Source organism: Drosophila bipectinata, chromosome 2L (genome assembly GCF_030179905.1).
Source record: "Drosophila bipectinata strain 14024-0381.07 chromosome 2L, DbipHiC1v2, whole genome shotgun sequence".
NCBI lineage: Eukaryota > Metazoa > Arthropoda > Insecta > Diptera > Drosophilidae > Drosophila > Drosophila bipectinata.
This window is the reverse complement of record NC_091736.1, coordinates 18,376,814-18,393,585: the sequence shown is the minus strand read 5'-3', so window position 1 is coordinate 18,393,585 and position 16,772 is coordinate 18,376,814. Positions and strand designations below refer to the sequence as shown.

Genomic DNA, 16,772 nt, shown 5'->3' with positions numbered 1-16,772 from the left:
GCCGATGGCCTTAATTACACTTCTTCAGTTCTATTGTGCCGCGGGGCTGGCCAAACAGCGACATGCTAATTATGGCAGGGAGGGATGCAGTGGAATGCAGAGGGAGATTTCCCCAGTGCCACAAGAGGCCAAAGAGTTATGCATTAATAATGCATTCGCAAGCAGCCCAAAAGCCAAAACGAGAGAAAGCTCATTTGGACACACATGGCCAGGGCACTGGCTTTTGTCAGGAACTGTCGGCATGTTGCAAGCTGCAAGCCGCATTCTTTCTGTTGCCACGCCATAGGCAGAAGCACAGCAACAATGGCATCACCATTGGCAACAACAAATTATAATGCAATTGCGAATGTTCGTCGTTTGTTCATTTCGGTGTCCGTGTGCGTTGCTGGTAAATTTATGCGCTTTCCCAGCGTTTCCTGCATTGACATTTACTTGGGTTATTACCAATGGATGGTTCCATGCAGAACCGACTCGTTCCGCATAAATGCGAAACTGCAATTGTCCCGACAGCCCTCACACGTTCCCCTACCTTTTAGGCACGGTAAAGCTATTGTGGTTTTTGCCATTTTTCCGCCAATTGTTTTTGGGCCGACTATTCCACACTTTTGTTTGGTTTCTGTGGTTGACCGCATCTAGCCAAGCCTCCTTACCATTTAGCCAACGATTTCGATCTATAGTCGAGTTCAAACTAAGTCGTGGAGTATGATTTTTGAGTGTAAATTAAGGTTTCTATTTGGACAGAATATTGAAGACCCAATGACACTCTTTAAACTTTAAAAATTCTTATAAATTCTCTTCTTTCCACGGAGTTTCAACAACTTGTTGCAATCACATTCTTGTTGATAGGAAAAGTTTTAATCGGCTTAATGCATAGCACAACCATATAACTAATTTCTCGCTAGGAAAACTTGGCAGAAGCAGCAGGAACACTAACTATCACCCGAAACTCTGCAGTTGGGGCTCGATAGCACTTAAACACACACTGATCAATATGCACACAAAACATAAATACAGCCTCTCTACAGTTGTGGATGAGATTATAAAGGCTATCTTAAATATAAGAAAAATGTTAGCCTTTTTAGGGTTGTGGAAGAAACCTCAAGGAGTTTCAATGTAAAATTTTTTTAATTTCAAAGTTATTATTTTTATAATTTAAAAATTTATTGGACCCCAAGACTGTAGATGTCCCATCATCCTCATAGGAACATGCAGAATGTAATGGCACATAATTTCAATGCTTGCACAAACTTTAATTAAAACAACTTTGCCGAGCGCTAAGCATCAGTGTCCCAGGCGGCAACCGCATACACGCTCGCACCCGGGCTTCCACAGATACCAACCTCATAGATACTCCAACATACAGTAGCAGATACATACTCTGCCCGCCGGTTGCCGGTTTCCGCTTGCCGCATGACATGACGCTCCTAATGAAGTGCATGAATACCTTAACAAAATGGAACCGCCCGAAATCTATGTGCGTGTCACTGGGAGTGGGAGTGTTTAGCGTAGCTGTGTGCGTGCTCATAATCATTTTGATGGGCACGTAAAATTCAAACTAAAATCACTAGAGCGTTGGCAAACAACGGCGCAGCTGCCAAACCAAAAGAAAAAATATCTGGGGAAAGACAACATCAGCCTGGCAGCCTGGCAGGAACTAATATACAACATTTGCACGTGACTTTGATATTGAAAATGCTTAACATGGCGGCTGTGTGTGGTGCTGTATGTTGGTGTTGGGTGCGCGGGTGAGATACATCTGTAAGTATGCAGACGGAATGGCAGGTCAACAGACGAAAACTTACCGAAACAACTGTATCCCATTTCGGATGTTAACCGGATTTATGAGGAAAGTTTGGTTTATTTTTAATAATATTTGCTTTTATTGTTTTTGCCCAGAGTCCTCTGGTCTGTATCCTCTGTGCTCTGACCCTTGGAATTTATATCCTTTCCTACTTGTTGATGCCTACAATTCGAAAAGTTATCCGGCAAGACCTTCTCACAACACCTGCATTAAAGTGTAAATAGTTTTGCCATTGATCACCGCAGAAGAGAGTAGTTCCGGGGTGTGTACGTGTCTGGCATTTCTGGCAGGAAATGCTGAGCCACCGCATTTATTGGGCAAAGTCTTGACCTCAAGCACAATTGAAAATCTATTGAGTGTCGAGAAAAGGCAGCGGCAGTGGCATTGGGGAGAGGGGCCAGTGATTAAACGGAGGCAATAAAAGCCGCAGGCCGCTTTAGACGCACCAACCGCAGCTGTGCGATAATCTAATGCAATAATTAGGTAATTAATCATATCAAGCACCGCCATCTTACCGACATCCGACAGCCCCACAAATCGCCGTCGATTGGCCATTAAGTCATTGGCCAGCATCTCCCTTCTTCAACGGGCTGCTAATTAAAGACAAACAATACACTTTAAAAATCGCATTTGATGGAAGCCGGCAAGGGCCACCTGGCCCCCATACGAGTTATGAGAATTGAAAGGAAAATATTTAATTAGAAACACAGGGAGCTCGAAGAAAAAACTGCGTAATGGCGTTTACCTGTTGAGCAACAAAGGACTAGAGTGAGAAATAGGCAAATAGGAAAGAGGCTAATGGAATGACGGTTCTGCTTTTATCCCAGGAATTCACTATAATGCTGTTCTGGAAATGAATTTCGTAGTCTTAAAGGTAGAACTTTATAAAACGAAGTTCTCTAATGGAAACCAGTTTATTCAGAATTAAAATTTGTTAGTAGAGATGTTCTATTTTTCTTACATTAAATACGCAGCGCAGAAACAGTTCAGAACGTCAATAAAACTAAACAAACTCCGCGGGATCATACGCCTGACATACCAATTAGGCTAACACTGTTGATTATGAATAAATCGCAGACACGAGGAGGGGAGCAGCACAACAAAGATATAGAACGCGGGAAGACAAAGCCACCAGATGGGGGATGGGGCATAAAAAACAATAGATGGCGGAGGGAGCTGCTTGGAGGGGCAAACAATTTAAAGCTCATCAATTCAAGACAAAGCAGCGCGTTGAAAACAATTGAGCAGTTAATGTTTGTTTACCCCACGTCCTCGAAAAAAAAAATGTGAAAAAAATGGGAGCGTAAAAGATACAGGACTCGAACGAGGCAACAAGAATGAGGAATCCCTCTCAGGGCCCTGGTGAATTTAAAACTGCCCCATGCCCGATAGAAAGCAGCAGAAAAAAATCCATTTTCTTCTTATTATTCTTTCTAAGGCATTTCTGTGGGCAACGTGCCGGCCGACAGAAACTTTTCATAATTGAAATAAATAAAAAACGACCCAAGAGGAGATGGAGAAAACATTTTGGGGGGGCAGGGTCCGCTTGGGAAATCCGCACTATCTATGTTTGTGTATCAATGGAAACTCATTTATTCGTTTATTTTATAAATAATGCCGATTCGTTTTCTGCCCGCCGGACTCGTTGGCTCTGAAATTTAATCAAGCCTCGACCAGGCTGACTGGCAGGCTGGCAGGCCGGCAGGCAGGCGCAAAATAATTTTCGCAAATTCATTTACGCATTTCGTTGTTCATCCTGCCGCCCTAGTTCGATCCTTTGCCACTGGCATGCAAAGCGTTTTTTAATCCCCAGCAACTCCGGATGCCTCGAACAAACGCATTGGCCAATTTGCGGCAAGCAGCAAGTAGCGGCGAGGAAAGAAAAAGCGAATCCAAGGGGGACGGGCAGTAAATGAATAAGTGAAACCGAAGGTTGAAGGCTCTGCAGGCCCTGTGGCAGTTGCAGGAGCTGTGGCGGGGGCCGACTGCCGGCGAACGTTGACAAATGGGGCGAGGCCACTGACCGGCTTACGCGGTCATCTATAAGTTTCAGCTGACGAGCAGAAAGTTGCTCAATTTGAGGCGTCCTTGCCGGAGGCACGACGCCACTGTTGACAATTATCTTAATGAGTGCGGTAGCTGAAAAGATCATTAAATGCAGGGCAAACACATTTTGAGGGTTCTTAAAGCCACCTCACTGAAAGTGAATCTTTTGCTTTAAATTCTGCGACTGAACTATGTCAAACCCATTTCAAATAAACCTTTTAATCCAAGCAGTGTAATCCTTTTACGAGAAAATAAATATTTTTAGACTTGAATAAATGTATATTCTATACGAAAATCATAAACTTTCTGGAGCACAAAAATTGGCAAATATCTTGAATTTAACAAGGGACTAGTATGAGAGTCTCCCTCTTGTATGACCCTTGCTCGTATATTAACAGAATAAATTCGGAAGCTTAAATTCCTGGCCTTCCATTAAGCCAACACTCAAACTCAAAGAGCAAACGTGACCATAAACTACCTTGGCGGGCTGGGGAGTGCATCCCCAGGACTATTTGTGACTTGCTTGTTGGGTTCTTCGCCAACACAAACTAAGTATGTTGATCCAATCAGAGGGAACAGCAACCAATCGTCGCAGCAGCCCCAGACCTCAGGATTCGGTGAATACATTTTCCTTGGGATTTGCGGCTGGCTTCGCCGTGTTCTGTCAACTGTCGTCGGTTCACGTCCCGACCTCTAACCCTTGGCGGGATGCAGAATACGTATTAGGGCGGCTGAGATGGGGCCGGGGCGAGGGCCCATGACTGGGTCTTGCTTTTATTTATTTTCATATTATTTGAGAGCAGCACTGCTCTACTTTCAATAACTGTGAATAAAACTGAATGAATGAACTGGCTAACCTTGCCGCTGGCACGACGCTCGCCGGGTGGCTGATAGTGGGTGGTGGCAAGGATGAGTACGGTGGCCGTCGGCTTCTGCTACTCTGCTTTGTGTTTGGTTTATTAAAATATACATTTTCTTTCCTTTTTTCATTTGGCTTCCTCCATTCTATTTATCTGTGTGTGTTTGTGCACTTTTGGTTTTCTTTACTCTTTAGCTTGGCAAATTTTGCAGAAAAAAATATTTTTTGATCTTTTTTTCCATGTTGCCGCAGGTTAAAATGTCAGCAAAAACTGGACAATATATACTAGATGTACAGTAATTATTAAAAAATTTAAATATCACTCTGACTTGGCATAAGGGAGCGGATAGGCTAGACTTCAAGAACTCATCCCATATTTTAGTATTCATGGAGACATCTCTGAAAGTTAGAAACTTCAGAAGCTATGGAGCTTTTGATATTCCAGGGACCACTGTATATTTACGTTGATTTAATTTTTTTTGTATTCGTTTAAGTCTTGCGGCTTTTGCATATTTCATGCGCATTTGCATGTTCTTTTTTTTCTGCGGCTCTTGCGCTCTCGAAGATTTATTTGTCAGATACGCTCTTTTATTTGATTTATGAAGGTGCTCCCGCTCACCTCCGACCCCGAGGCTTTGAGGTCGCCGATAAGCTGGAGAGATGGAGCTGCCCAGGAGAATTGTGTCAAACAAACCTCTGTGCTTCCTCCCCTCGGTCAGGGGGAGTCCGTGCTCCAGCCCCCGATGCCTACTGCCCATTGTGGCCGGTAGCCTGTCCGGTTGTCCAGCTGTCCTTCGCGTCCACCACCAAGCCACCCACCTTCCGCCGAGATGCCCGACAAGAGCCCTCTGGATCCTAACCAGCCGGTGCTGTATATCGAGCATTGCCGGTACCGCCAGAACTACAGGCGCATGGCCCTGAATCTCCACTCTACATTGGCGGAAGCCCTGAGGGCCATCCACCCGGCGGTGAAGCTCCAGCTGAGGATCAACGACAAGGGGATGCCACAGATCGGATCCTTCGAGGTTTCCATCGCCTCTAACCCCACTGACGATGCCAAGTCCAGGCAGAGGGTCTGGACGGGCTTGAGGAGGATGCCCAGTGCTTCCAAGATTCCCCACGTCGACGATATCTTCACCCCCGTTTGCCATGCTCTTAGGCTGTCGGATCCCCAAACGGAGTCACATCGGCGAGTGCTGACCAACCTACGGCACAGCGAAGGCAGCCGGACGAGGAGACAACTCCAATAAACAAATTGGTTCGTGTAGTTTCAAGAAACTAAACGGTGTTTTATCTTTTGGAAATACTTACTAGTTATTGTGACTTGGTGGGGAAGGTTATACATAAAATTCAAATAGCTACTTTTCGGAGCTAATTACCAGAAGAGCTGAGGCGAGTGTAGATAACTAACAGCCAAAAGTAGCCACGCAAAGCTAATGAAAATTCCGCAGAAAGGTCAAGAGCCATTTTCTTGTTATTTTTGCAACTCTTCTCCGAAATGGTCCTGCCGAATTTTCATTTTAAAGCCAGCAGCCTCGCCAAGTCAGATAAGGGTAACATTAAGACTCGAAACTAATGAAAAGCCAAGCCGCGTGCCTGGGAAAACTCCGCTTTGCCTAACTTGAGTGTGATGTGTAACTGCATACAAGCGGCAGTTATGGCAGCGCCAAAGGATGCAAATGAGAATTCCTTAAGGCAGTGTAAGGACTTGTGCCTGTCTGGGTCCCCCCCACCCGACATCGCTCCACAGAGTCCCTGCTCATTTTCGCTGGCAGCAGTCGACTCGTGGCGGGGATCTTTGAAACTGCAGGAGCATCTGCAGCTCAAGTTGAGTGCTGCATTTCGGCTTCATCGCATCTCGGTGAGCACACAGTGGGCGAAAGAAGTCTGCGCCATGGCGGAGCAAGGAGCACAATAAATCCCCTTCTTTAAAGTAGTTGTATAATATTTTATTTGGCAAAGTATTTCGTTGTCTGACGTCCTGCCTTTTGCTTCTGCTTGTGCTTTTTCCTTCATGACTTAAGTTTTCAACACACGCACTGTGCAAACACATACACCCACCCACACTCGTTGAATGGAAGGGCACACACATGGGCCAGGAACCGGATACAGTGCTCACAAATAATTAATTTGATTTTCCCTTGGAAGCTTTTTGGGGATCTGGCTATTGTTGCAACTCTCCAAATCAAAATACTTTCATTAGATAAAATGTGAAATTTTAGTTTCGAAATTAATTGGTGTAATTGCAATTTAAATAATATCAGTTAAAGGTTTAAGCTTGAAAGGCTAAGTACCATTCATTTACCACAAAACAAATTTATTTGTTTTGTTTTTACAAAGTTTGCCCACATCAGCTGCGAGATTATTTGCAATGCAACAAAATCCTTAAAGAGCTTACAACATTTTCGATTTCCCTGGAAAAAACCACTGTACCGAGAGGCAGTAGTGCGCGCTCCTTGACAGGACGTGGCTGGCCTGGCCCTGAAAGGCAGCATAAGTAGTGGAAAAAGGCAGCATATTAATCTTGCAAGCAACAACGCTAAAACAATACATAGCAACAGCCATGATGCACTGCAGCACTACTTGCACCACTACTCTTTTCGGGCATCTTTCCTTCCGCCTGTAAACGGAACATGAAACTAAATCGTTTGTGTGTTCCTTTTGTATTTTTGCACAAAGTAAATGAACTTCATTATAAATAAACCGTCTTTTCTTATGTTTCCTTCCCATTTTTGCTCGCCCCACCACTGATTTTTTTTGGCTTTCTTAGCTTTCGGTTTCAGTGTCAGTCTTGTTAACAGAAATGGCGCATTTTGTTGGTGTCTGCCAGCTGTGTCCTGGCTGCCAAAAAATATTGCAGACTTTTGGGGCGCGACGGGATTCTTGCCAACAACCTGATCACGTTTCGCTTAAAGTCTGTGTTATGATTTATGTTTCCATAATTACTTTGCAATTTAAACCGAAACTTGTTGAAGGTTTGAACTCGTTTACTCGCTATTGATGGAAAATTTAAATAATTGTGATAGTATTGGAGTACGAGATTCCTTGCCATTCTTGGCTTATTTTTAACTTCACAGCCAACTCAGGCAGCTCAATGAAATTCTTGTCATTTTTGCCGAAGCTCCAGCAAATATTGAAAAAGATGAATAAAAGGAGAGGCGAGCTAAATGCTGTTTACGCACATTTTTGCAGTCAGGGAGACAGTTCTTTCAGCCATTTGCCTGCCAGCTCGAGCATTTTTCTAGTTCTCACTTGGCGCTAGGGAAAATGGTTTTAATAATATTTCAAATTGACATAGTCGAAGGCACTGATGACATTCAATTAGCGGGGAGCACTTTTTCGAGCTGCAACAAATGATAAGTGATTGGTCTCTGGTTTGGAAAGCAGAAACTGCATTCTTTCCCGATGACCAGAAACCATTAATCAACTACGAGAACCCTTGACGGGCTATCATTTTTCCGGGACGTCATCCAGCTTATCCAAGAGCGCAAAAATAGTTGTCAATTTATTTAGAGTATAGAATTCATTTGATTAAAACATTCCCCTCTATTCATTTGGGCTTTTATTGTCACATTCAGTTCGCTCAAAAGCAAATCCATTTTGCAAAAGTTAATTAAATTTTTCCTTTCGAAGCATCTGATGCATGACCAAAAATAATACGGTATGAACGCATTTTAAATAACTGAAAAATGCCCTCTTCTTGCCCGCATGAATTATGAATGCCCAGAATTTATCAAATGTCCATGCCGAGAGTCATCGTTCTGAACCGAATTCAATGGGCTAATTGACATTCTGTTTGACCGTGTTTTTTTGTATCGGTTTGTTAGTTTGTTTGTCTACATTGTGCGCATAATGCGGATGACATCGATACCGCTCTCCCCAAGCCCCAAACTCTAATCCAATTCGTTATCGTCATCGGCTCGCCGGTTGTTTAATTAGAAGTATTAGCATTGATATGGTCGGTGAGACCGCAGGTATCATTCTAATTTGTTCAGTATTATATTGAGCGTTTGGTGGATTTTCGTACCTCCCACAAAACAAGGATAAATGGAAATATATATGCACTCCTGCAGACTCGATTTCGATTTCAATTAAAAGACAGCACAGAACACAGAATAAGGCCGGAATGCAAATACAATTTTTTGACATTTTTGCAACCGAGTGCGGGCGGTTGGGTGTCTGCCAAGGTGAGTGAAAGGCAAAGGATCTCTCGGCCACTGCCGACTGACAGACAACTTTTCCAATCTCTGCCACTCATTCAGGGGGAGTCCACTTTTTTTTTGGGATGGCCAAGACATACGCAAGTGACAGCTGTAAGCCTTTAAATTGGACTTTCAACATCTGGCACAGGATTTTTGAAATATTATGTATATATTTGATTCAATCGTAGATCCAAACTTAACTCAAAGTAAAAAAATATACACAAAAATTTGCTCTTTCATACGCGTTGTATACGTAATGTGTATGCACCATTTTTGGGATACGCTGCGTATACGTAATTTTTTTGGTGCGTTGCGTATACGACCAGTGTTTTATCTAAATAGTCGTATCTTTATATCTTAAAGATGCAGTTGCTGCCTCTAATAATGAGTTTAGAGAGGCGAGTACTATACAGTCTCTCTTTAAAACCCAATAAATGTTAAGATTTAAAAACCCAAATTAGTGGTTTAAACACCGCATATTTTTAAAGCCGTTTAACTCAAACTACAGGCAATCTAGCACTTCAATCTCTGTTAGAAGGAATGTTGGAACATCCTATTCCCCAAAGAGCCCATACCGAAAAATATGCCAACAATACCAACAACTGCCCGTGTCCGAGTGTCATTCGTGATGATCTATGGATGGTAGCATAAATTTTGACTGCTCAGCTCGGGGGCGGCCCTGTCGGTCCGAGTGCGACAGACCCCAGCATTGAGGGGCATCGATGCTGCGACGAGAATTGAATTGAAATTTGAAATTTCAGAAAAGATTACAACTATACTATCTGGTTCGGCTGTTTGTTGCACATTGCATGTGTGACTCTTGTTGGGCGCTAAAAACTGATTGCCGGAAAGGCTTGTAATTGGTTGCACATGCAACCGAGCTATCGAGCCACCGAGCGGGTGGTGGTCGGGCATTTTCTGGAGGAAGTGGCTCACTGCTGATTGGGTGGTGTGGCATACTCATGGGCATTGTGGCAACATCGGTTTGTTTCACTGTTTTTAGCATTATTGTTATTATTTTTGCGGCGAGCGGAGAGCGCTTGTTAATGATTTATGCATTTTGCATGGTGCATAGAAATGACATTGCAGTTGTGCCAACTAAATGTGGCAATCTGTGGGTGGTAGCGTGTTTCGCTAATTTAAATGCACATTTGGGGCACGGGATTGGAGTGGGCTTGCACGTTAGTGGCGTTGGAGGTCCTAGTGGTGGTGACATGCCGATGCAACCACATTGCTGTCGACAGCCACGACTTCTGTGATTTATGCTGCCACGGCCATTAGCCCACCATCCACTGTTCGTTCACAGGATGCCAGCTAACAGGACGCCAGCGGAACAGTAACTGGCTAACAGAAGAAGAGCATCCTGGCAAGAGTAAATTGCCCAAAGAGCCAGCTCTGCTAACACGACACTCTCCGGAAGGACACTCTCTTTACCTCTGTTATTGGTTTTAAGAGTGCCTACTGCTCTTTCGCTGATAAGGACCTAACATAATGTTCCGCTTCTGGCAGGACAACATAAGGACCATTAGTTGGGCATAGGTCAGTAATTTTGGTAAAAACAAATACAAAACCCAAGCACGTGAAGCCATAAATCATTGGTTTTCGCCCAGAGTTTTTCATGTGCAGTGTTTTATGGGGGCTTCTCGAAGCTAGTTTATATATCAACAATATTGCATCATGGTGTAAGTTTTTATAAATTGAATTCTTTTAAATTACATTGCAACATGTTTTTTTTAAGGTTCCCAAATAGAGCTCGAATATAATCCATAGAAAACAAGCCATTGTTTTAGCAACGCCTCTTTTACTGGCCATCATTGTCTGTCAAATGACTTAAGTTCGAATATGATTTAACGATTCTATAGTGGCACCCTTTGTGGTTGGTTCTGGCAGAAAACCCTCCTAAATTCCACCTCAAACTAAAACACATTAAAAATTCAGCTCAGTCATCGAAAGAACTGAGCAACAATCCCCGCAAAAAAGAAACCACAACCAAGGGAGGGCAAAAATAAAATACTTAAAGCCCAAAAGTGAATCTGTGTTCCTTTTTTAGCCTGTGTGTTGCTCACGTTGCTATTTAAGATTCATTTAACTGCAAAACAATGTTGAAAAGCAGCCAGAGAGCTGCAACGAATGCGAATATACCCTGAGATACTTTTCGCAGGGAAAACTCTATGTTTTGCAGTCACTTGATCCACTTGGCCAGCTGTTTTCAAGCAGAGTATGTTGGCGGCAGAGGCTGACATTGGTTGGGGCCGTGGCTTTTGGCTGTTGTCGTTGCTGCAACCGGGGCAAATTACGTGAATCAGCGAATTTGGCAACAAGATACGGCCAACGATAGCCGGATCGCAGGCATCGGACACCACTAACGAAAGCAGTAACAACACCAACCACATAACGACGCCGCGGCCAATTGCCGATTAGCATCACTCTCGACCAGAGGCGGAGAGCGGGGTTGAGGACCAAAGCGGTTAACAAACAGGACTCCTGCCAGGACACGGGGCCGGAAAAAAGTGCTCGACGGATATGCAATCGCGAAACAAAAGGGCAACGATTTGCGTTGAGGAGCGAGGCAAGAAAACGTGGCGTGACTGTAAGTGATTGTAAGTGAGTGGCGAGTGTCTAATGAAGCCATCGCTGGTGGCCAGGCGGGCTAAGGGCCTAGAGCACTGAACAAAAACAGAGTACCTTTTCCCAGATAAATTTGAGAATGATTTCTTTAATATGGAAAGCACTGGGCCTAAACATCAATCACCAAGTTCTAACTCGCTCTCGCATATCTTTGCAGGAAATTATTTATTTCAGTGAGCATCCTGGAAAGGCTTTAAGAACGGCAGCCAAAAAAAAAGCCTAGGCAGGGCGTAGACAATGGAACATGGCCAAGAGACAATGATGACGCCGAAACGTTGACGAGGACCTGCCACCGAGGGTGCTGAGCTTGGATTTGGAGGACTCAATGCCCGCCGCGACGGGTGTCAATATGAAAATGAATGCGTGTGGTTTCCTCGTGCCTTTTTTCGGTGGTGCCCCACCTTGAGCTCGTTCCTATGTGTGGATATGAATTATTCATAAAATGGCAATGGCACTCTGAGCAGCGACATGAACAAGAGCAAGTCGTGACGAAGGCATTGGAATGTGTGTAGTCCCAAAAAAAGGAAGGGCTGTTGGTTATTGTCGCTTCTGGTTTGTAATACCCTTTCCAGGGGTAGAATTTCCATTTCTTTTCGGGAAAATTGGAGTACTGTTTAAGAAACAATCTGGTTGAGAATCAATTTAATATTATTAAAATATACGCCTTAGCAAGAATTTAAAAAGCATATAGAGAGCATTTCAAGGTCCTTTTATTTTATTTGGCGGTAGTTTTATTTTTGGCCACCTCGGAAAGTGCACAACTCGGAAAGGGCCAACAACAATGAGTCGCCATTTGAGATGCCTGCCACATACACACGCGAACACTCACCTTTATGCATATGCAAGTGTGTGAGGGGGGATGTGTGTGGGAAAACTATGCGACATAAAATGTAACGAGGCTGAGTGGGGAGGGCGATGAAAATTGTTGAGTCACAGAGATGGCCGAGGTCGCTCTGGGCAGGTTAACCCCGGGTCGGCGTGCCCAGCTTTAACCCCCATTTGCCAAAGTGAAATTAAGGAGATATCTCGCCGCGAAATAACTTGAAATCAGTGAGGGGATCTCGGGGCATGCATCTCTTCAGCTGGATCAAAGCGCAGTACAAGGACTTGATCTGCCTCTTGAATTCCCCAGCTAATTAGCGAAATGGAAACGCTTATTACATCGATGGCGAAAGTTTTCGGCTCCCGAATAGCTGCGTAAACTAAGTCTAGGAAAATGGATGGAAAAGTGAAACTCACCTGACGTTTCCAATGGAAATTCAGCAAACCAACTGGCACTCGACGGCAACACAATCACACTCATCATCGACATTAGCGACAGCCCCCGCCCTCATTCTCGGCAGGCTTAACCCCTTATCCACTTGGATCTGCATGCATAACAACGACAAAAGCCATAATATTTGTGCAAAATAACGAGGCAGAAAAAAAAGGAAAAAAATTAATCGAACTACGACAGGAGCAAAAAGGAAAGAGCCCTCGGAAAGGGCGGCGGGAAAAGGATTGCAAAAACTGGGGAGAAGCTGGGCTGCGTGTGCTCTTTCTATATTTGCATATAAATTTGCATATGTCTGTGAACAGTGGATAAAACAAGCTTTTGTACATTTCAGGTATTTTTTATGGAGGAATGTATATTGGAGTGGAATATGGGCAATGGTTTTTAAACTTTTTCCCAGAGAATGTTGGCTAAACGGTCCTTCTATGGAATTATCGTTATTAACCGGCTTTATAAATAATAAAAGTGTTTTGGCTTTGCGTTTGTTAAATATATTTACTATTGATTGAAAGGAGAGGTGGTTCCACTGTGGGACTCAGGACTGGCTGTGTTTGTGGTTTTGCAGGTTAGCATTGCAAATGCTCGCGACTTGGCTGCGAGCTTATTCAAATGAACTGAAGAGTGCTCCGCTCAGATAGAAGAGGGTATCGAGGAGTGGCAGCCCGGAGGAGGGCCGAAATAACATTGTAGGCCCAGTTGCAGTCGAGAGAGGCAGCTGCGTAATTAGTTCAGAGCTTGAAGGATTTCATTTGGCGAGTTGTGGCACAGTTTCATTTCATTGTGGCTTTCCGCAAGTTGTGCGGGCTACATTTTTCATATCCTCCAGCTTTCACTTTCAGCAAACATTTGGCCTCCTTTCGGGTCGCAGTCACGCCCACCCCAGGCCCTGGCCTAGGCACACTTCATTTGTGCGGTAATAGTTATTTGCGGACAGTAAAAACAAAAAGGACATAAAACAATTATAGTCCCGGCGCTGCAGCGCATAAAAAGGAGCGGGCCAGAAACCTTTGACAAATTTTTGTTGCCAGAGTTCTGCACTTAAAGACCTCCGCCGACAGGCTACAGTAATACTCGCCATACTGGCAAGGATAATGTTTAGCCAGCTCATACTTGTAAGAGGGCTTGGACTTCACTGTGTTGTTTGAAGCCTTTTGTCGCGGGCAAACAGCAAACTGACTTGCTAATGAAAAGTTTATTGCTCCGGGGCTATATGTACTTAGAGCTCCGTCCGCCAAGAACTGTCAGTGGTTGTCCTGGAAGCTGATGGCTCCCGAGCTTGTGCTCCTGCATATGCACGGTGGAGCTGGAGCTCCTCCTGTTTTGGCTTTGCCGCCTGTCATCTGTTTAGTGCTAATATTATTTACACCAAACAGGAGTGGGCGGAAGGACATGGGATGACAAAGCGACACAGACGCACAAGCACTTTATGTGAACGACGCCCTCCGGCATAAACTAGAATTATAACGCACACTCAACGTGATGCGATGCGTTCTGGAACAAAGGAGTTGCGCCAAAGGGTAGCCCGCAAAAGTATGCTACGTTTCGGGAGTGCGGGTTGGGTCTGTTTCTAAGTATATTTTAAAAGCAAAATTTACCAGCCGCATGCCATCAAAAGGGCAACAGACGCCAGTGGCGTCAAATGAACATTATGCATAGCCCGAGGGCAGCCAGCAGGAACCGAAGGATCGTACTCAAGGATTAAGGAGTGTGACTGGATTTCTATATGAGCGTCAGTGTTTTTGTTCGTCGCCTGAGCTGGCTTTCCCATTTATTTCGGGTCGTGTTTGTCCAATAAACCTTGAAAACTCATTAGAAAATTTTCAATTATGCAAACAGCAGCAACACAGAACAAGTTACTGTGGCAATCGATTGGAGATGGCATTTTATTGCAATAGTACTACACTTTATGGCTTGTGTCTCAAAGTCGAAATCCTGACAAAGTCCGATAATCCTGCACAGATTTGACTATTTCGAGTTTTCCGATTTTCGTGTTACTCCCCAAAGACCTTCCGCCCCATTAATCGATCATCTCTAACGCACACACGGCCCGGCATTAACCCATGTGTGTATGCTCAGGTATTTTACGAGCTTTATATTGATAAACAATAAAACCACCCATCGTACCAATTCACACACACATGTATCCGCCAGAAAATCCTTCACCCCGCCTCCCGTGTCTTCCTGCTGCTTTATAAATTTTTATTTTAATTTTATTTATTTTGTTCGGCGTGGCTTTTATGTATTTATGGGCCAACATGCAAATGCAAATTGAAAAGGAACATGAGCAGCAACACGGAGATGCCTCGGCGAAAAATGATTACGAGCATTTGTACTTCCCTCTCGCTCTCTTATTTCACGTTTTATTTTCTTTATAATGCAATAAATAATTTTATTATGTGCCGAGACCAATAAACACATTCGAGGCGAACAAATAATCGAATACAAGCAAGTGCAAGGCAGTCGGGCGAGATCCGCATATAAATCATGGGTGCAAAGGGTGTCCTGTAGCATTCGCAGTCCCAGGACCTTGCTGATTTTGGTGGGAAATAGCTTTATAAGCCCCAAAAGTAATGGATTTAATTTAATTTTTATTTGTTTTGTACCATAAGTGGAAATTGATTATGTAAAGTGAAAACAATGGAGTTAAGTTATTACCTATTGATATTATTGTTTTATTTAAGAAACTGAAAAGTCCTTTATATTCTTTAACCTAAGAATAAAAAACACACTTCTTATTTTAATTTAAATAAATATCTATTAAGAGTACTCCAAAGTCGCTTTCACCCAATATTGCTACTCAATCTTTTCGTTTCACATTGACATTGGGAAATGAGTTTTGCAATTCTTTAGCAATTTTCACAGCCTCTCAAATACAGACACGAGTGGAAGGGGGCCCTGTGGGAGGCTACTTAGCCACGCCCCTCACATGGTGTGTGGCATGGTTAGACGCCCGGCCGTAATGCTGGAAAATCCGCAAAACCCTGTTAGCCTAAGCTCATTGGGCAACCGAGTATGTGGAATGGGGATAACGAGTTTGCCAGGCAGTAAGGATACCCCCTGGCAAGAACTGCTAAGAATTCCCCCTTATGGCAGTACAAATGATATGCGTATTTAAATGGAATGGTAGCAGCAGCTTTTCCAACAAAGTAAATGGGGTACAAGGAAAAGGCGCACAAAGTCAGAGACAAAGGGGTAAGGTGCTCCCCAAAAAGGGGGCTCTGCTCTGAGATTTTCTTGGCAGGAGAAAATGAGGAAAATGGTTAAAATAAATGGCAGCGTGAAGAGGGATTGCCAGAACAATTCCGGCATTATTTATTTACACTTGTAATCGTTTATTGCCATTTATATGGGAGAGATCTGACAGAGTTTCCCAAATCCAGTGGTTGAGTAAAATGGAATACTTTTCCATAGTTGGTAAATCAAAACCATGCACATTGCAGGATGGCGGGATGCAATGGCAAATATTAAAAACGTTTGATTAGAGTTGGCCCTGGGCGAAGCAATCATACCCAGCTTGATTAATAAATGTCGCGCTTCTGTGGCCCATTGACAAATATTTCCAGACCGAAGCCCATTCAAGCCATGCAACCACTACAGGCAGCGATTTCCTGTCAATAAGCCTTGTCAGCAACATGAAATTAACGCTATTCAGGCCCGGAAGGCGCCATGCAGGAATTCTTTCACATTGCGACAAATGTCTGGCTGCTGAATCCGAATTCCTAACTCTGACACTTTCAATCAGCCAGCCATGGATTGCGCCTTCCTTCCTCCGGAGTCCGGGTCGCCCTGTGACATCGTTGGGAGGAAATGCCAATGCCGCTCAATAAATGTCATTACATTGTCAAGTGCATATTAGCGCCATAATTGAGCGGCGTGAGCGGAATTTTCCCAGCCAGTCTCTGTGAAATTCGGAAAAGCACGAAGGAGAAGACAGGACATACCAGGCGAGAAAACATACAAAAG

At 43.8% G+C, this 16,772-nt stretch overlaps 1 protein-coding gene across 1 annotated transcript; it reads left to right on the top strand.

Annotated features, from left to right (window-relative positions):
* Positions 1–5,377: 5,377 nt before the first annotated feature.
* Positions 5,378–6,041, top strand: LOC108132272 (selenoprotein BthD). Its single transcript, XM_017251602.3, has one exon. It carries the CDS (start codon positions 5,537–5,539, stop codon positions 5,954–5,956), a length of 420 nt encoding a protein of 139 aa, XP_017107091.2. The 5' UTR covers positions 5,378–5,536; the 3' UTR covers positions 5,957–6,041.
* Positions 6,042–16,772: the final 10,731 nt, after the last annotated feature.